We start from the raw sequence: 20,912 nt of genomic DNA, 5'->3' as shown, positions 1-20,912 counted from the left end.
TACACGAGAGGAACTTTGCTTGTACATGCATTACATAATTTTGGCATGCATATTGATTTAGGTTTATACATTCAAATATAGAACTGTTGTTTTACTGTATCTTAAAGCATCTGTAAATACAAAATCAAATTTCCTGGAGTTCTGCAGAAAAGTACTCTTTCGTTCTCCTGTTTTCCATCTCAGAAGGCTATGCATTAAGCACATTCCTGATGAGGAAAACAAAAGCATAGGCACAGCATGCTGATGGGACTGCACTCGTCAAAGAGGCAATAACAATGAGATTTACTCGTACCATCAATGCCAAAAATCTCCAGTTCAATAAGCTTTACAAGACAGATGAATGCAGAATATAATGATCCTTGAATGGAATTGAAGTTAACACGTGAATGTGACTTGGCACTTTTGGCTTTTTGTTTGTTTGCCTACCCATTTCTTTCCTTTGTACAAGAAAAGGTTCTGGATTATGGCTGTACTATACCATTCAGCTTCTACAGTAGAATTGCGAGATGTTGCTGGGGTTGGTAAATGGAGGAAAACGGTGGAGGATTGTGGAACTTGGAAACTGAAGTTGACCGGCAGCTGCTGAAGGTGCCATAATTGCTGAAGAAGCGAATCCTGATGATGCTGCAGTAGAGAAGAGAGGCAGTGGATTTGCTCCGCCACCATAAGGGCCTTGAATTTGCCTGGTCCAATTTGGGAAGGAATCTACTTCCATTCTCTTCTCTATTGCTCTTTCCTGCAAACATCATACATAAAGGCCTTGTAAATTATCAAAACAGTGAGATTTCTCCTTTTAATTTGCTTTTGAGTAGAAAAAAATCCATTAATTTTTCAATACCAGCAATGGTTATCGTGCAAATTTATATGAGACATGAAATTGGTATTATTCTGAACTCTAGCGGAACATGCAAACCTTTTTAGGGAAAAATAAAGAACTGACATAAATACTTGCATTTTATAATAATTCAGTATTCAGAAGGATGAATGAGCCCTACAAGGTTAATTGCATGATATTGTATCCTTGTGACAACTACAAGCAAGGAGGTGCGATCTCTGTGTGTGTGGTGTCTGCACGCATTTGTGTGCCCTAACTAAAGAACTTGGAAAAACTAAAGGTGTTACTCGAAATAAACTAGATAACTGAAATTACCTCATAGATGGGAAAGATGTGATGATTTACACCATCCCACGGAGGAGGGTGTACAGATGTCATTCCAGGGCCATTAGGTTGTTGATTTTTCATTGTTGCAGAAGCAGAGTTCAGAATCTGCCAAACAGAGATTTCCTTTACAGTATAAAATAGTAAACCTAGCTGAATATCAACTCATCAAGTGAGTCATAGATAGAAAATCAAGAAAGCTTTCTAGAACAAACACACACAGGACTACTTTGGCCTGAGAAAAACCAACATTGATTTCACTGTTACCTTTGGTGCCCTATCAACAGACAAGCCATCCCGGTCACTCTGGAAATAAAAACCACCCATGTTGCTGTTTACCTTTAGGCCATCAGATGTATCAGGGGGGGCAATTCCCAAGTTCAGGTCAAGATTTTGGTTGCTGTCTGCGTGAAAAGTAATTGTTGTAGATTGGTACATTAAAGGCCCACTCTGCAATTAAGCGTTTTTCTTTACAAAGATAGAAAAAAGGTGAGATTCTAGCAGTGAAAAGTACCTCCATTGTTAGGCTCAGAAAGTATCTCTCCTTCATACGTGCTTGGCTCAAAGTTGGTAACTGCTTCCCTTCCATTGCATTTAATGGCAGCCTTGTCATAAGCCCTGGTTACCAGAGAAAACAAACATCTCTCAAGTAAATTGAAACAGATTTGGTTGAGAGTTGAAGTCGAACTAAGAAATTTAGTTAAGAAAGATCCAATTCATGATCATTAGGACCTTGCAGCTTCTGTCTCGCTATCGAATAGCCCAAGATAAATGTACCTGCAGGCAAGCAATGAATACTGCCCAATAAAAAACTCAAGTTCCCAACTCTTACCACAAGCCTAAATATCCAAGTTCTTAGTTCATTTCTCACTTCAATGTAAGAACATATGCGTTGAGCAAGCATTTTATGCAAGTTATAAGTTCGGCGCAGTATGAATAGTAACAGTATCTATAAGAACTCTGAAACAAATCAGCTAGATAAATGTCAAGAGAAACGGTTTCTTACTTCTTCCCCAGGAACTGCCCCATACGAGCCTCCCATCGCCCACATTTGTGCAGCGTCACTCCTCTATATTTTGAGCTGCCCCTCGAGAATCCAGTGCTCTGACGACGTAGGATATGCACAAATTCTTCCTTTGTGAAATTACGCATCTACGTTACAAATAAAAACTCAATTAACAACTAATCACTCAAAGAGTCAAAAACTAAAATGTTTAGAACCCAATCAGTTAGTCACATCTACAACAATGCTCACCTGCTTAATATCCTCGTCATAATCAGTAACGTTAAAGTTGATATCAGCGTCAACTCCACGGAACTTAATTGCGGCTCGATCATACACCCTGAAATCAGAAACCCAGAATTCAACCTAGAATCTCAATTATTTACATAATCACAATCTAATTTCGCTATTATCATTATTACCTAGCTGCAGCATGTGCAGTATCAAATCCCCCTACAAGAAACCAAACGCCCAGATTCACAAAATAAATAGTACCGCACATCACAAACGTATCAAAATAAACTCAAAATAAAATAAAATGATCTTATCTCAAAATTACCCAAGTAAACTTGCTTTCCACAATCCCTGCAAAACAACACAAACCCACTTCACATTCAAAATCCCCGAATATATCAACCACCTAATAAAAATAAAATTAATTAAGCAACTAATTATTCCAAACTAACCAGATATGAGATTCCCATCTTCCAGTTCTCCGATAAAACGTGACTCCTCTATACTGGGAGCTTCTCGACCTGGGCCCACGCCGACTCTTCTTCACTGGCTTTTGTTGAGCCGCGATCCCGTGCTCCGAAGGGGAACCTTGATCCCTGCACTCACCGACACCCGACCACTGCATCTGCATCTGCATCGTCGAAGAAGACTGAGACTCTCCTCCCACATTCTTGATCCCACACGCAACTGGAAAAAGCTGGATCGTTCGATCTCCACTGCCATCACCATCATCATTATTGTTATCACAATCAACGGTCTTCTTGACGCTGATTTCATTTGACAAGATACTGAAATTGTAGGCAAAAAGGTCTCCGTTGGAGCAAGAGTCCTCATCACCACAGCCATCAGCATTGACTATGGAAGAAGAATCGAAGCTGCCAGAACTTTCCAGTGGAGAGTTGGAAAGCTCTAGAATCTTCTTCTGCTTGTGCTTATTATTCTTCCCTGTCGTTGACGAATCACCAGAAACCGCACTCAAGTTAAGATCCAACATCATTGACTCCTTTTCAACTCCAATCCGACACCGTTTTAGCAGCGAGCACTAGGGTGAGGAAGAAACAGAAATATTTAAAAGAGGAACATGGAAAGCGATAGAGTGACCGACAGTGTAAATAAGGGAGGTGATTTTCATGTTTTGGGGAGAGAGGGAGGGGGGTGGTTACAACGGAATGGAATAATATGGTTACAATTGTGTGTTTGGGTCGGGTCGGGTCGGAAAAGAAATGAGAGGAGGAGGGAAAAAAGGAGGATAGGTAGAGAGGGAGTGTGTGTCCAAGAAGAAGTGGATGGCATGGGACGAGCGAGACGAAGAAAGGCTATATAGCTTAGCTATTTGCCATTTCAGATCAAAACATTAAACAAAGCTGCCCAACTTTTTTCATTCTTCCTCTTCTTTTTCTATATATATATATATATATATACACCTCTCTATCATGTTTTATTTTTAATTGATGTTGGTATTCGGTCAGTTTATACGCACCTCGATTAATTTCATGAGTTTTGAAATTAACGACCATGTAAACTTTCAGTAATCATCATATTAGCAATCACATGGCTTGAACTTGAGACTACAAGAAAAGCAAACTTCTTGGTCCTAAATTTTTACCATTAAACCATCTACTAAATGGTTATCTATATCATGGTTTTATTCGGCGGTGTTTATTTTTGCGTTTTAAAAGTGCTTTTAAAAAAATTTAAAATTTTTTTATTTTATTTTACTTTAAATTAATATCTTTTTAGTATTTTTAGATCTTTTTGATACGCTGATATTAAAAATAATTTTTTAAAAAATAAAAAATATTATTTTAATAAATTTTTAAATAAAAAATAACTTTGATACCTAATAAATTAACAAGAACAGATGGGTTTGAGGTGTACTGGGTTTTGGTGTGAAAATTATTGAGAGTAGCATGTCACTAACTAGTAGCTAGCTAGTGGGAAATGTCAAATGTGAATTGTGAAATGTGTTAATGCGTGAGTGTGAAAGGATGAGGTCCCTGCTGGTTACGTGTCAGGATTTCTTTTTGTTAGGTTTGGTTTTTTCTTTTTTTTGAAATAAAACAATCAAACTAGTTTTTTTTTTAATTTAAAATCAAAATCGAGCCGAAAATAGTTGAAACTCACTATTTTTTGTCCGGTTAATTAATGCGAAAAAAAGGCCTATGTTTATAGTTGAAACTCACTATTTTTTGTTTCTGCTCAATAGAATAATTTATTGTTGGTAACATTGCCAGGCGAGATCGATAGTAATAAGCAAAACTTCTGGGTCGCCTGAAAAGAACCCCGTGTCAACATGTCACTGGACACCCTTACAACTTTAAATTCAAGACTACCCTGGCTATGAATGTTGTCGCTAGCCATTCAAGTTGATTTGGCTTAGATTTTTGGTGGAGGAGATGTTCTGGTGGAGGGAGATGGAGAGAGCAAGAGAGAGGAGGGTAGCCAAATTTGGGAGTTAGGTGAGGAGAGAGAGATAATCTTTTATAACTGTGTATCTTTTATAATAGGGTTTGATTATGGCTGAACCAATTCGCTACAATTGGTTTCATGCTTTTAAAATTGAAATAAAACTGAATTTTTTGGGATTTTTTTAATTGATTCATTCGATTTTTTTCTTGGTTTTTTCAATTAATTTTTTATCAGTTTTCTTGGTTTAATCGATCGATTGATTTTTTTCTAACCGTTATTGTCAATAAGTACCTCTATCCTGGGGTTAAAACTTAAAAACTGCTCACCCGACTAACACTTGTGAATGTATGTTTTTGTGTGATGGATGACACCCTTATAAATTCCCATCTCTTTTTCTATCTTGTCATTATGAATCACACTAATCTAAACAGATAAAAACACTATAAAATAAATAAATAAATAAAAATTACAGTTTATCCTCTTTTTTTTAAATCATGTTTGAAAATATGATACAAGTTATTTTTGAAAGTGATTTTTTATTTTAAAATATATTAAAATAATATTTTTTTAAAAATTTATTTTCAACACCAGCACGTTAAATGATACAAAAACACAATAATAATAATAATAATTTAAAATCAAGAAAAAAATTTTAAAAAAATCAAGAACACAAATAGACAAGAATTGCAAAAACCAATCCTTATTCTACTACATCTTTATGTCTTTTCATGTGTCCAATTATGAACTGTTTTCACAAAAACAAGGAGAAGATGGCCATGGGACCTCCAAATCTCTCAACTCTCCGACCACCAAATGGTCCGCTACTTTACTTTATAAATACTATTAAAGATGAGTAAGTGGATTTCATTTATTTGACTGAAAGTTGTTGATGGAGGGGAGGCTACAAGACAATTCGTCTTTTGAGTTATTTTAAAATAAAGGGCGGAATGGGTTCCTTTTTTCTTTGCCTAAAGTAAAAATAAATATAAAGTGAGTGCGAGTCGGCCGAAGAACATAGGATCCAATCCATACTCACCTTTGCAATTTGCATGTGGTGCGATGTCTGAGGTTTGAGAGGGCAGCATCCGTACACGTCGTCACTGCCCTCAAATGCCAGTTGTCATTAACTTTGTGGGCCAACCTCTTCAGAGGCCCACTCCTCTGACCCCTCATTGGTTGTCGCTCCTGTTTATTTTTTCTTTTCATACTCTGTAGCATTCATTAGCTTTTAAAGCCGGATCCGTAATCGAATAATCGGCTCCAAACTCGGATCACATATTTTTAACAAGATTATTGGATCCTTTCAGATTAATTTTTTATTTTTTTATAGAACAAAACAATGTTATTTTTGTTAAAAAAATAAATAATCAATATCCTGCAACTAAGTTTTTTATCAGGTCCAAATTTTAAATTAGTAGCAAACAAATAATGAATATAAAACATGTTTGTAAACGTGGTTGTAATTGTTTTTCAAAGTATTTTTTATTTAGAAATATATTAAAATAATAATTTTTTATTTTTTAAAAATTATTTTTAACATTAGCGTATCAAAATAATCTAAAAACACCTAAAAATATTAATTTAAGACAAATAAAAAAATTATATATTTTTTTAAAATATTTTTAAAATACAAAAATAATCAGAACAGAAATAAAGATGATCCAAGGAAAGAAAACAAAAAAGCTACAGCTCAATCATTGCCAGAGTTTCCTACTTGTCTCCATATTTTGTTCGTTGAAAAAACAACTAAAATATAGCGTAAGTATCTATCTATCTATATTATATTATATTATATTATATTATATTATATTATTAATACGAAAGTATACGCATTGAACACGTCGCCTTTTCTTTTGTTGCTGCCAAGTAGCATTTTTTCCCCCTTATAATATATAGCTTGATTACAGGGATATTAACCTCCAACATTAAAAAAAGGTTAATATAAACAATAAAAAATATTAATATATTTATTAAATCGGTTTATAATAAATTTATGTCATAGCTGAGGTGGTTGTAACATGCAGGGGACATCTGAGGTCACAAGTTTGAGAGTTATGATTTTTAAAAAATAAAATAAAAAATAAACAATATATTATTCATCTCTTTAATAATAATAATAATAATAATAAAAAAAAAACAAGATAGGATCAAGGGCTTGGCCTCAAAGTCTGCGCTCGGCCATGCGTTGGGCCTTGCCCTTTAATGTCCTTTTTTTTTTCTTTTTTTTGTTTTCTGTTTCTTGGACATTTGGAGAAAAATTGCAACATTCTCTTACTTTTTATTTTTTTACGTGGTTCTTAAATATTATTATAATTTATTATTTTAATTTTAAAAATATTTCTCAATTATTATATATCTTATTTGAAAATAATAAAACTAATAACAAAATTTTCATGAAAATTCAATTGAAATTAGTGTTTTATTATCAAGATTTTTAACATAATTTTATTCTATTTATGATTTTTTTTTTATTTTTCAATCACACAAGATATGAACACCTTATTTTATTTTTTGCTAGCTTTTTTAATAATTATATAATATTTTTTTGAACAAAAATAATTTTTCTAGTCAGAAACATTGTGTTGGTTATGATAAATAAAAGATATAGAATTTTCTTGATGAAAATAATTCAAACCAATAAAGTTTTTCTATTTAATAACCATGTCAAAGAATTTCATGAGTCCTGGAAATCTTTTTTACATTTAAGAAAATCTTGGTCCACTATAATGTAGCATTAACATACAAACTAGTAATTAACTAGTTTTTGTGCGCATGATGTCATGGAACAGTTTTCAAAATTAATTTTTATTTACTTATATTATAATAAAAATAGATACCTCCGATTTAAATTCTAAAATAAAATATTTTATTTTATGAATTAATTTCTTTTTATTTTACAAAAACATATCTTTTTTTACTAGCAGCATGTTTTTTAAATAAAAATACTAAAGGTCATTAAAATAAATATCTATTAAATATCAATCATTTGAATTAAAGAGAGAATAATATATCTCATCAATCAAAACTCTTTTTCCTTGTTCATTTACTTCATTTTTGTTTTGAAAAGAAAAAAAAATAAGAATCATTGCTTTTAAGCAAAATATTATCATGATTTGCACTGCAAGATTTAATAAAAAATAGAAACAAATCATGCCCGATAATTTATACATGATAAAAAAATAATTAATTTAAAAAGATCATGTTAAAAATTGTCAATAAAAAAATAGATATGTTATTTTCAATTAATATTCTGAGTATAACGTTTTATAAATTTTGCATATTGAGTTTATATATAATAATTCACAAAGTAATTGTTAATACCATTATAAAAAAATATTTGTAAGTTATGGCAAAATTAGATAATATTTTAAATATAACTTTAATTATTTTATTCATATTGAATATTATTAAAAAAAAACAATTGAAAGATAACATGAAAAGAGGTCATGTGTTACACCTACGAGGATTGGGTCGTGCACCAAACCCAAAAAAGAGAGCTGAAAAGCACATAAGATTGCAGTTCTAGGCTTGCATGTCTATCTCTTTTTTTCAATAACAGAGGACATGTCGGTCATTCAATTTTTTTTAATTAAATAGAAAATTTTCCATCACCTAGTTCAATTCTTGGTCACATTTAATGGCTAGAGAGTCGAGTTTTGGGTTCTTAGACTTAAAAAATTTATTTTTAACTTGTTTACACCTAAAAATATCTTAAAGACCCAAAATGTTATTTTAAATTCAAGCACCATAAGATTGGTTAAAAAAAAAGATTTTAAAAAAGAAACATTTCTTGAGCTTGGATCAATGTATTCCAACAAGATGAAAGTTTTAAACCACCTTCATGGAACTCAACTCTTCAAGACAAATTTATTGACATCAAAATTGACATTTTTTCATGGTTCAAAGTGGTTATTCAAATATTTTCTCTCTCCTCCTCATTTTCTAACAACTTACTTTCTTTCCTCTTAACACATAGGGATCCAAACATAAACAAAAAGAAGTTTAGGATCTAAACGTAAAAATCTCAAATAATAGACACCAAATAACAAAAGTAAAAAACTATAGGGACTAAAATACAGTTTTTATGCCTCTTATATAGTAAATATAAAATGATTATTTTAAAAAAAATTGGTCCATTTTTTTTTAAAAAAATTCCTATAAACAAATTAAAATTCTCTTTAATAAAATTAATGCCTAATTCAAGCAAGGAACATTCTCTTAGATCTCGAGCATGCAATAAATTACAAATAAAAACAAATTACGGCATATAAATTGATGTAAACAACAAATGAAAGATGAAATTGTAAAAAAGCAATGTTGAAGATAAAAGAACAAATATAGAATGAACAATGTCATTCACAGCAATCATATACAAAACTCACAATAAAAATAGGTTTTGTTTTAGTTTTTTTTAAAAAATTTTAATAATGAAATTACATATTAAACAAGGATAAGGGGTTATATACTTGGTATTTAATATAGTTATGTCACTTGTATTAATTGCAGGGAAAAAGAAACAAATATATAATAACAAAAATTAATATTTTTGCCATAAGGGATTTTTTTTTAAATATTTTCTCGGTCATGTCTGTAGTTTCCAACTAGCTTTGGTGACCGCGCTTCACTACAAGGCCAAACTATTTTGTTTTATCAAAACATTATGTTCAGTTGCTACAAGTGTGTTTTGAAAAAAAATATGTGTGACTCAGGTTATAGACCCAATTGAGTTGAATAAGCTAACTTTATTTCAATGGGACAAATGATGTATATCAATTCGCATCCCATTAAATATGTAAAAATGAAATGGGGGAAAAACATATAAAAAATGGTCTTTGTTAACCTGGGTTAGCATGGAAAAATTGTAACCCTAATAATTAGGGTCGAGCCAACATGAGATATCTTGCGAAATCCACAATATAATATTTTAGTTTGAATAGTGAAATTGAAAAGAAAAATCAATTTAACAAGAGAACAAAAAAAATCAAAAGAATAAGGATCAAAATTGACATGAAAAATAATGGGGCATTTATAGTTCATGAGTTTTCTCTTTTTATAGAAAGAAGGGGCTAAAGTATAACTTTTTTTAAAAAAATTCCTAAGGGAGTGTTAGGCTTGAGCAAGGTTCTTGAGCCCTTTAGAGATGAATAATATGTTCAGACGCGCTACCTAGACTGAAGCATGTTGGGCTCAACATGTGCACCCACGCTCGAGTGTGTTGGGCTCGGGGGGCTCTCGAGCCTAAAAGGGTACTGGGGTGCATATCTAGCACCAACTGGGCATCACACCCAAAACCAGTTAGGTGTGTCACGCCCAATGCATGGGCTTGAGATCTTACTCGAACATGTGTCCTTAGGAGCTAGGCTCAAGCTCCTTGCCCAAGCCCATGCTCTTTGGGTGTTTTTTTGGGCTTTTGTACATTTTTTACATCTAGTTTGAGTTTTTTTTTTGATCCATTAGTAGCTTCTAAACTTTTTGTGGTATTAATCCACAAAGACTTCTAAAAACTACTAGTTACTATGATGAGTTCATTTAATTTTTTTTATATGAAAAAAAAGGGTTGAAACCCCGAGTAAGAAGCCATAAAATCCTTGTGTAAGAGCATACACCTTGCATGAAAAAATTACGAAGTATGTAAAGGGGAGCCATGAAGGAACTCATACTTAGAAAAATGCTTAGGAGAGTGAGGTGAGATATAATAACTCTATACTTATAATATTTTTCTAAGAGGTCATATCATACTTAGAAAGATTTCTAAGTAGCTGAAGGGAACCCATAGAGAGTGAACTTATACTTATAAAAGTTTTCAAGGATGGTAACTCATGGAGACACCCATATTTAGAAAAAATGTTAAAGGGTTGAGGGGAACTTATGAAAGGTAAGCCTATACTTAGACAAATTTCTAAGAGGCTGAGAGGAACTCATGGAGGTAATTCTATTACATCAGGAAAACCAAATTCATCCCTTGAAGAGTGGTTACGCTAGAGTTTGGGAGGTATATGACCTATATAGGATGACATGGGGGCTTAAAAGCCCATAAAAGGTTGGTAGCCTTCTTGGTGGTGGCGTGAGGGTTGAGAGTCTCCCATTAAAGAGTGGTGTCAGTTTAAGAATGTATTAGAGAGGCTAGAGATCCAAGATCAACCCCTGAAGAATTGGTGAGAAACCCTTAGACATCTCCTGAAGAATGAGGCTTCTAGATCAACCTCTGACAAATTGATAAGAGACCCTTAAACATCATCTAGAGAATGTGAGATCCCAGATCAACCCCTAGTGGATTAGTGAGAAGCTCGTAGGCATCACCTAGAGAATGTGTATGTCCACGACTGCATTGAGGATTTATGTACAGGTAATGTATGTCAAAGATATGATATTTTTATTTCAAAAATAAACTTACATTCCTTTTGATGATTGTGCATCCTGAGGTGATCCAAGTGACAATTATGAGGGAGATTTTTCCAAACATGTTATGGAGTTGGTAAGTGTTAGTCTTGGTTGCCCTAATAACCTTGAATGAGTGATTCTATTTTGATTCAAGGGGATAATAAATCCTTAGGATACATCAAGCACTCATGTATTAGTTCCTCATGATTCTTCCTTAAGCTTTCATTTCTAGTAGGAGAATGATTTTGTTGGGAAGGTCCATGCTGGTTATCCATATAATGATGATAAGGACCATGTCATAGTGAATCGACCTCTTCCACCCATATATGATTTTCATATCTTGTTTCACCTTAAGTAAGCTTATGCCAAGCAAGGCATAAAATTTTCTCCAGAAGGCATGCTTCTTTTCCCCTCTTATCAAGGCCTTTCAAGGTTATTGCTCAATTAATTCTTCTACCTTGAGCATCTCTTCTTTGAATCTCTTTAAATACATCCATGTAGAATCACCTTTTTGTTAGATAACGCCAAATAGCTTTGTAAAGCTTTTCTTGGCAGGTATATTGGTGCTGAAGCGTGCCACTAGCTTGGCATAAAGGTTACTAAACCCTTCGATGGAGTTTGGCTCCAAATTATTATACCAAGGATGCGCAGACCCTTGAAACATTATGAGGAGGATTTTGCACATTGAGTCACTATCATGGATGACCAACTCTAAGCTCTTATGCACATTCTGTACATGTTTTTTCGGGTTATCCAAACCATCATAATTGTCAAGACTCATGTTTTATGAAAATATAGTCTTTGAGGAGTTGAGTTTCCAATGCTCATTTAGACAAGAGAGAACCTTGAATTGTCGTACATGCGCAGCGTCGCGATGATCGTCCACTCTTGTAGTTTTAAATATCAGGAAATGAGAGTCGCCACCTAATATTTTGATCACTAGAAACCCTAACTGGTCTCAAAGATTAGGCACGGAGACTGGATGCGTAAAGAGAATGTATTAACACCCCAAATACATCTTACCTAAGGGAAGTTGTATTGTTTAATTGTCTGATAAAGATTAAAGTGTTATTATATTTCTAATTGTTGGTCCGTCTATGGTTTAAGAAAAGTCTTTTTCAATAAGAAGATCCTTATCTTATTGGGTAAAATCTAACCGTTCTAACATTAATAAAAAAGAACTATATTTTAATATTGAGAATACATTTTACGTATAAGTTTGTAATCCTTGGTATTAAAAGAAAATAAAATGATTTTTTAAATTTTTTTGAAATATTGGCCTAGTTCTCATGACTTTAATAAACTGATTATTAAAACTAAAATGCATGTTAAAACATATTTTTGAATTTTTGTTGTATGAAAATATGATATGATTTTTTTTTATCTTTGAGAGACTTGTTCGTATGCATGAAAACGAGATATTTTTTTGTTATATTTTTTGAAATAATTCGGAGAAAACCGAGTATTTTAATATTAGATTTGTATTTTTACAGTATAAAAAAATAAACCAATATTAATCAAGATTGATAAAAAAAAAATACATAAGAAAATCACAATTTTTATAAATTGGGTCAAGGTCGGCCTAAAGGTGTGGGGCCCACATCGACCCAAAAAAGTGTTGGGCCGACGTCGACCCAAAGTCATTTATTCTTTTTTTAAGACTGTCGGCCCGGTCCAACCTAGTGAATAGTAGATAACGCTTCATTGTTCACACGCAACGTGAACAAAGAAGAGTGAATTAATTCACTCTCCACTATTCACACAGAATAGTGGAGCAGCCGAGGACAAAGAAGAAGAAGAAAAGGAAGAAGGAAGTTGACCTGGTAGTGTTGGTTGTACTGGTGGCTCATGGTGGCATTGTTGTCGTGACAGCTAATGGTTCTTGATGATGGTTCTTCTTTTTTCTTTGTTTCTGTGTTGCTTTTTCTTTCTGTTTTTGTTCCCCTGTTTTTTTATTTCTTCTTCTGTTTCCAACGGTGGTGGTGCTGTTGTAGATGGTGGCTTAGGACAATTCTTGTGGCGGCGATAAGGAAGGTAGGCGATTTTGCCTCTTTTTTCCTTCTTTTTGTTTCCTTCCTTTTCTTTTCCTTTCCCTTTCTTTCTCTGTTTTATTTCCTTTTGTTTCGTTCCTCTTTCTCTCCTCTTTGTCTTTGTTTCTCTCTCTGCCTTTCATTCCTTCTGTATTTTTTTGTTCAGTCATTTCTCTCTGTTTCTTTCCTTGTACCCTATTTGTCTATATTTTCTACTCTCTTAATCCATTCGTCTGTTGTTTTTTCCCGCTCTTCACCTCCCCAAAATCCCCTCTCAAAATCTTTTTGTCTCTTAAAACTTCTCTCACGTAAAAAAAACATCCCTATGTTTTTCCATTCTCTAAATCCTCTTTGTTACCTTTTTGCTTTTCTTTCAAAATCTTCCCCTCTCATTCTCCTTTGCCTCCCTGTATTTATAAACAGGACGAGAGGGGGCTACCCTGTCCTATCTAGTCATGGCACAGGGTAGGGTGGTATAGGGTGTCCTCTACGGGGTATGGCTCCCCTCTTCTTTCTTCAACGTGATTGCAATGCGTGTGGAAAGGGTATGGCTTGTCAGTGTTTGGTCAAGTTGGGGGAAGAGAGAAAGAGAGCGGGAAAAAAGACTTCTTCTTTCCCTGCCTCGTGCGTCCATGGGAAAAAGAAGAAGCATATTGTTGTTTAAAACGGCACCGTACTGCGCTTTTTTTATGAACAATGCACTAAAAAGGCGTCATTTTGTACAAAAATCATTGTTTCATTTAAAAGAAAATGGGGCTAAAATGTGTTAAATTCCAAATCAGTCCTCAATTGCAATTTTGATTTTAAGAATCAATTCAATTGCATCCTTGCCAAATTCCAATGTAAGCCCTAATGTTGGTCATCTTTTTCACTTTAGTCTTTGATTTTGAATTTGTGCATTTGACCCTTAATAATAAATAAACTTTCAATTTCTTTAATTTAGCACCCGATTCAATCAATTCCAGCTCCTCTATTTACACGCCTTTTCCAGTTTGGTCCTTGGTTTCGAATTTCTTCAATCAAGTCTCTAATTAGCCATCAAACTTCAATATTTATGCAATTAAGCCCTTGATTTGACCAAATCAACTCTTAAAAATTATAATTTGACCCAAAACTTTAATTTCTTCCAATTAAAGCCCAAATTGACTTAGAAATCAATTGTTCTTGCAATCAAACCCTTCATAAATTCAATTAAACCTTCAATACACTTTGTCGCGGGGTGCGCGACGTCGCGGCGATCGTCCACCCTCAGGCTGTCTGTGTGTATGGGGGGATATATCTATCTGGTAAATATGGAGAGACAAGGAGTTCTTTGTCTCTTAGCAATAAAAAAAATGGTGTGGGAGTCGCCACCTAGTATTTTGGTCACTAGGAACCCTAACTGGTCTCAGAGATCGGGCACGGGGACTGGTTGCGTAAAGGGAAGGTATTAGCACCCCAAATACGCCCTACCTAGGGTAAGCTGCTTTGTTCGTTTGTCTGATAAAATCAAGGTCCCGTTGTGTTTCCTAGTTGTTGGTCCATCTATGGTTCAAGAAAAGTCCTCCTCAATAAGGAGGTCCTTATCTTATCGGGTAAAACCTAACCGTGCTAATGTCTATGACAAAAAAACATATTTAACATCAGGAAAAAGTTTTGTGTATAAATTCATAATCCCATATCTAAAAAAATAAAACAAAAAGATTTTTTTAGAATTTTTGAAATATTGGCCTAGTTCTCATGGCTTGAATAAACTGGTTATTAAAGCCAAAATGCATGCTAATACATATATCGTTTTGAAATTTTCTTTGTTGTATGAAAAATATGATGTTGTAATATTTATATATATATATTGGAGAGACTAGGCCGTATTTTAAAACAAAACATTTTTTAATTATGTATATATTTTTTGTTTTGACGCAAATCGGGTACTTTAATACCGGGTTTGTATTCTTACGGTACAAAAGTACAACCAAATATTAATCCATTTTGGTGAAAATATGTAGAAAAATCACAAATATTTTTAAAGATATTTAGGAAATTTTTGAAAGCAAAAGACATTTTTATTTTGAAAATCTTTGATGTTTTGACGAAAACCGGGTATTTTAAAACTGAATTTTGTATTTCTATAACATAAAAATACAAACCAAAAGTGATCAAAATACAATAATAAAATTACCAAAAAAACATATATTTTTTAAATAATTTTTACAGAATTTTCTTAAATTTATATATATATATATATAACAAAAATATATATAATATATAATATTAAATCGGGCTGGGCCGGCCCAACTAACTGGGTTGGGCCGGTCTCAGCCCCAAGTGTTGGGCCGATTTCGGCCCAAAATTTACTGGGCCGATTTCGGCCCAAAAAAACTATTACTTTCTTCTGGGCCGGAACCGGCCCAGAAGATTAGGCTGGGCCAGGACCAGCCTGGCCCAGCAACAAAGCTGGCGGGGGGAATTATTTTCCCCCCACCCTCCTGCATGCAGAACGTTATTCGTTCTGCATGCAGGAAACAAAACCAAATGCAGCAACGGAGGGGAAGAAAAATTACCTGGCGCGGAGCAGGCGGCGGCTTGCTGCGTTTCTGGCGGTGCTGTGGCGGAGGCCGGTGGCGGTGTCGTGGCTCACGGACGGCGGCTCCAGGCGGCGCTGCGGCTGTTTCCAACGGTTCGGTCCGTTTCCTCTTCTCTTCTTTTTGGTTCGTTCCTCCCTTCCTTCTCTCTCCTTCTTCTTCTCTCTTCCCTTCCCTTTCAATCTCTCCTTCTCCTGCTTCTTTTTTTTTTCTGCCTTTTTTTCTTCTCCTCTGTTTTTCTTTCCTCTGTTTTTTTTCGTTCTTCTTCCCCTCTGTTTTTTTCTTTCTCCCTCTTTCGAGTCCCTTCCCTCCTGGTTTTTCTCCTTGGTTCAGCGTCCTTGGCTCCCATTTATAGAGCCAAGGGCATGGCTTTTTTTACAGCTCACATGGGGGGGCAGCCGGCTGGTCGGCCATGGGCACGGCTGCCGAGGTTCGGCGAGTGGTGCGCGGTGGGTGGTCGGCCATTGTGTTCGGTCGGTGGGCTCCAGGCGAGAGAAAGAGAGGGGGCCGGCAAAAATTCAAAAAAAAGCACCGTTTTCCCTCTTCCCCGCTGTCTGTTTCGGGGGGAAGAAGAAAGATGAACAGTGTCGTTCAAAACGACACCGTTCTGCCCTCTTTTTTTTTTTTTTTTTTTTTTGAACGGATGAAACGGCGTCGTTTTGGAGAAAACGCGCTGTTTCATTTAAAACCTGCAAAACGCCAAAACGCGTCAATTTACAAAGCAGCCCTCAATCATCTTTTATCCTTTCAATTGCATCCCTGCCGAATTCGAACCCCGTCCCTATATTTGGCCGCGTTTTTCACTTTGGTCCTTGGCCTCTGAATTATGCAATTGAGCCCTTAATTGATCAAATAACTTCCAATTTCTTCAATTAGGCCCCTGAATCAATTAATTCCAGCCCCTATACTTACGCGCCTTCTTCAATTTGGTCCCTGGTTTCGGATTTCTTCAATTAAGTCCCTAATTGGCCCTTAAACTTCAATATTTATGCAATTAAGCCCCTGATTTGACTTAATAAATTCCTAAAAAATATATTTTGGCCCCAGAACTTAAATTTCTTCCAATTAAAGCCCAAATTGACTTAAAAATCAATTTTTCTTGCAATCAAATCCCCTATAAAATCATTTGAAAATCCAATTAAATCCATAAACCTCCAAATTTGGGCTTTTCTCCTCAAATTTCAAATTTTCCTTCTCAACAGGGCTCTCATCCTTCAAGAATATACTGTCAAAAATCCAATCTTTGTATTTTTAACCTCCTTGACTGATTTTTCTGACCATTTGCTGAGCGCTTCTGCCTCCTGTTATTTTTCTAACCTCCTTTGGCTATTTATTTTATTTCATTTATTTGGGGACCCAAAAATGGGTTACAACAGATGCCCCCTCTTTATAAAGCTTATGGAGCAGAGGTTCTGCGCAGTAAGTTTTATAAAGATAAACCAAAACTGAGCTCCCAAAACTGATTTAGTCGGAGCTCGATTGCTCTGAAACTTTGTCCTTACAACAATCCTCCTTAACCCAAAAACTATGATCAAAATTTAGTCATCTCGAGATCCCTTCTGGTGATCTCCTTTAACCCCAAAAACTTGGAATCTCATCTGGCGATTCCTTTACCCATAACCAAATACAAAAACACGTATGTGGTCTCATTATGACGAGCGACCTGCCCGAATGGGAAAAGGAAAGAGTGGTCTCATTATTGTGGGTGACCTACCCAGGGGGAAGAATGGCCTCATTATTATGGGTGACCTACCCAGGTAAAAAAATGAAGAATGGTCTCATTGTATGGGTGACCTACCCAGGAAAAATGAAGAATGGTCTCATTGTATGGGTGACCTACCCAAGAAAAATGATGGTCTCATTGTATGGGTGACGAACCCAAGAAAATGATGGTCTCATTGTATGGGTGACGAACCCAAGAAAAATGATGGTCTCATTGTATGGGTGACTAACCCAAGAAAAATGATGGTCTCATTGTATGGGTGACCTACCCAAGAAAAATGATGGTCTCATTGTATGGGTGACTAACCCAAGAAAAATGATGGTCTCATTGTATGGGTGACCTACCCAAGAAAAATAATGGTCTCATTGTATGGGTGACCTACCCAAAGGGAAGAATTCTTAGTAAACTCCATGCTTTTCTAAGAAATAGTTTCAATACGAGGTCCCTTCTAGTGACCTTCCTTGATGAATGTCGAAGTACGAGATCCTTTCTGGTGATCTCAAATAACTTGAAATCCCATCGGGCAATTCCTTTTACCTCAGCTAAAACATGAAGTTCCTTCTGGCGACCTTCATCGAAATACAAGATCCCTTCTTGCGATCTCCTTTATCCAAACAACTTGGAATCCCATCTGGCGATTCCTTTTATACAAAAGCTGAAATTTAAGGTCCCTTCTGGCGACCTCCATCGAAATACGAGATCCCTTCTAGCGATCTTAACAACTTGGAATCCCATTTGGCGATTCCTTTTTACTGAATGCTATCGATGTCTTTCTTCCTGCTGGCATGGTTTGAAAACCATTGTCTTCTCTTCTTGTTGTTCTAGAATCAACTCAATGATTCTTTCTTCGTCCATAATCTTGTTGGAATGCGCTAAGATCTCCTTCTGTAACGATCCAAAAAAAAAAAACATACATGCAATGATTTATGATTAGATGCAATGCATGCATTCGTACCTGGTTTTGAAACATAGGCCCCATCCTCTTCTTCTAGTTCATGAGACTCCCTCTTAATATGAACTTTACTTTTGAAGTCGTATGCTGAATTCATCTCTCGTGTTGCCTATCATATTCTTGGAGAAGAAGTCTTTGACTTTTTTCAAGTAGTCCTTTTCTCAAAATGTATGACTTGTATTTGCCTCTTTGTCATGCTTTTGTCAAATGCTTTAGCTTGATTTTCAAAACTATGGGCTTCCCACCAATTTTAAACACGTAAAACTTTTCAAAAAAACAACTCGTTTTGCCCCCAGTGTAGGGGTGTGATCCTAGTCTGGGCTTTTATTCATTCAGCCAATGATAAACTTTTTTAGTGCGTGAAGGGATAATGATGATTTTTTTTTCAAAATGCACATTGTTATGGTTGATAAAGACAATTACAGATGATTATAAAGTGACCCCTTAATCATTTATCCATTCATTACGCTATCAGAGGTAGGGATGTACTTTAGGGTTAGCTTTTCTTAAATTTCATATTAAACCATTTTATGATATAACCACTCAAACTTGTTCAAAAAGTGCATAATCTCATCATTTATTAAAAAAAAGGTAGGCTCAAAGACAAACATAAAATCTGGCTGAAAACATGAGCCCTGATTGCTAAATAGAGAAAATAAAAGCAATGACAAAAGCAAATGACAAAAACATGCTAAGGCAAATAAAGTTGTTTTACATTTTGAAAACTACGAGAAGTTATTGGGTCAACCCGTTCTGGAAAGTCAACCGAGGCAATGCTTCATCTTCCTTCCCCACTTGCGTTTCCTTGTCTTCTCCTTCGATCTCGCCTTCTTCATTATTGACGATTCTTGACCAAGGTTTTCCAACCTTTTATCCCCTATTACTTTTGTCATGACCAGGCAATGGATTTGAATTGATATTGGGTGTGTCTTCAAACGACACCCATCCTATCTTGATGAGCTTCAACAACATGTTCTTGAAAGCGTAGCACGTTTCAAGACAATGTCCGGGAATACCAGCATGGTACTCGCAAGTCAACTCGGGCTTATACCAGATGGGGAATGGTGGTTGTAGTGGTAATGTAGGGATATGAGCTATTTGTCCAATGCTCAGTAGTTTGGCATACATTTCCTTCAAAGGCATGGGTAATGGCGGTAGTTGTTCTGCAATGTACCTTGTATTTGGTCTTTGGTAGTTGTTTTGGTTGTTTGACTGGTTATTTGCTCGATTAGAGGAAAATGGTTTGTTAAAGTTTATGTGGGCAACATGAGAGGTAGGTATTTGTGGGTTGAGTGAATCCACTATATTGCCCTTGGACCCACCTTCAAAGTCGTAAATGTGACCTTCCATTTTTCTTCCAATAAAACCCTTCGCCTCCAATGGCTCAACTATACGTCCAACTTTAATCCCTTGCTCTATTCTTTCAGCTATGCGTACTGCATCGTAGAAATGCTGAGATGAGCTACCCATTAGGTGCTCATAATATGGTGTTTTAAAGGTATTGGCAAACAAGGTCACCATCTCCGTTTCTATCAAAGGGGGTTGGACATGCATTGCCTCATCCCTCCACCTTTGCGCATAGGCCCTTACCGACTCTTGGCTCCTTTTCTCCATTGACATTAGACTTGTTCGATCAGGAGCGATTTCCATGTTAAACTTGTACTGCTTAAGGAAAGCCTCCATCAAGTCTCTCCAGCTCCTGATCCTGACACTGTCTAACCTCATGTACCAGCTCAAAGCGGATCCTGTTAGGCTATCTTGAAAGAAATAGATTAGCAATTTATCGTTATGGATTACTTCCACCATTTTGTTGCAGTAGGATCGAAGGTGAGTGTTTGGGCATTCCAAACCGGTATACTTAATGAATTCTGGTATCCGGAAATCTTTTGGCACCGCAATGTTTGGTACCAAACATACTTCGGATGCTCGTATAGGGTCAAACCAGTCATTACCCTCAACTGCCCTTAATCTTTCTTCCAAAGCAAACAGTTTGTCTTGGTCCATCAAACTAGGAGACCTATTATCCAGGATTCCCTCCGCTGTTAAGTCCACAGTGATTGGAGCGTGAGTTGGCTGGATAGGGGTGATAGGCACAAAATGTTGTTCATTGGCCGAGTTTGCCCCCTGGTTTTGAGATGCTTGAGGGATGTGAGCTACTGGCGCTCCTTCATGTTGTGCTGATGTTCCCTCCCCATTCTTAGCTCTTAAAAGCTGCTCGAGTAAGTCGGTTAGCCGAGAAACTTCATTTTTTACGGACTCCAACTCGGTCTGATAATGTGACTCTAAGTGAGCTCTTTCTTCGTTCTCCATTCTTGATCTAGACCGGGTGTGGTGGACTTTGGATGTGGGACCTATGTTTCACGATCCGGCGTGCGTGGAAAAATGTAAATGAATGTATGATAAAGAACAATGCATGATGCATATATGATGTGAGCTGAAAAGACCTGAAAACCAAATGCC

The 20,912-nt window shown here is 35.7% G+C and overlaps 1 protein-coding gene across 3 annotated transcripts; it reads right to left on the bottom strand.

The window, feature by feature from the left end:
- LOC133688990 (AP2-like ethylene-responsive transcription factor TOE3) lies at window positions 1-3,768 on the bottom strand. 3 transcript variants are annotated; one of them, XM_062108682.1, is made up of 10 exons: window positions 2,849-3,768; window positions 2,722-2,747; window positions 2,585-2,615; window positions 2,415-2,502; window positions 2,166-2,311; window positions 1,892-1,936; window positions 1,674-1,777; window positions 1,499-1,563; window positions 1,151-1,267; window positions 1-736 (listed from the first exon to the last, which is right to left on the bottom strand). In XM_062108682.1, exons 1-10 carry the CDS (start codon window positions 3,391-3,393, stop codon window positions 482-484), a joined length of 1,422 nt encoding a protein of 473 aa, XP_061964666.1. In that variant the 5' UTR covers window positions 3,394-3,768; the 3' UTR covers window positions 1-481. The 3 variants fall into 3 exon arrangements, with proteins under 3 accessions (XP_061964666.1, XP_061964663.1, XP_061964664.1); XM_062108679.1 differs by having other exon boundaries at window positions 1,427-1,563; window positions 2,849-3,767; XM_062108680.1 differs by lacking the exon at window positions 1,892-1,936 and having other exon boundaries at window positions 1,427-1,563; window positions 2,849-3,766.
- Between the last annotated feature and the right edge of the window lie 17,144 nt (window positions 3,769-20,912).

This window comes from Populus nigra, chromosome 3 (assembly GCF_951802175.1).
Source record: "Populus nigra chromosome 3, ddPopNigr1.1, whole genome shotgun sequence".
Classification (NCBI taxonomy): Eukaryota; Viridiplantae; Streptophyta; class Magnoliopsida; order Malpighiales; family Salicaceae; genus Populus; species Populus nigra.
This window is presented reverse-complemented; position numbering and strand designations above follow the sequence as displayed.

Bases quoted from the DNA above. Each gene is read 5' to 3' on its own strand.
- LOC133688990 (XM_062108679.1), bottom strand. From the start codon at position 3,393: ATGATGTTGGATCTTAACTTGAGTGCGGTTTCTGGTGATTCGTCAACG. The intron at 2,748-2,848 runs GTTAGTTTGGAA...GTTGTTTTGCAG, and splicing joins AGATGGGAATCTCATATCTG to GGATTGTGGAAAGCAAGTTT. The intron at 2,312-2,414 runs GTGAGCATTGTT...TTTGTAACGTAG, and splicing joins ATGACGAGGATATTAAGCAG to ATGCGTAATTTCACAAAGGA.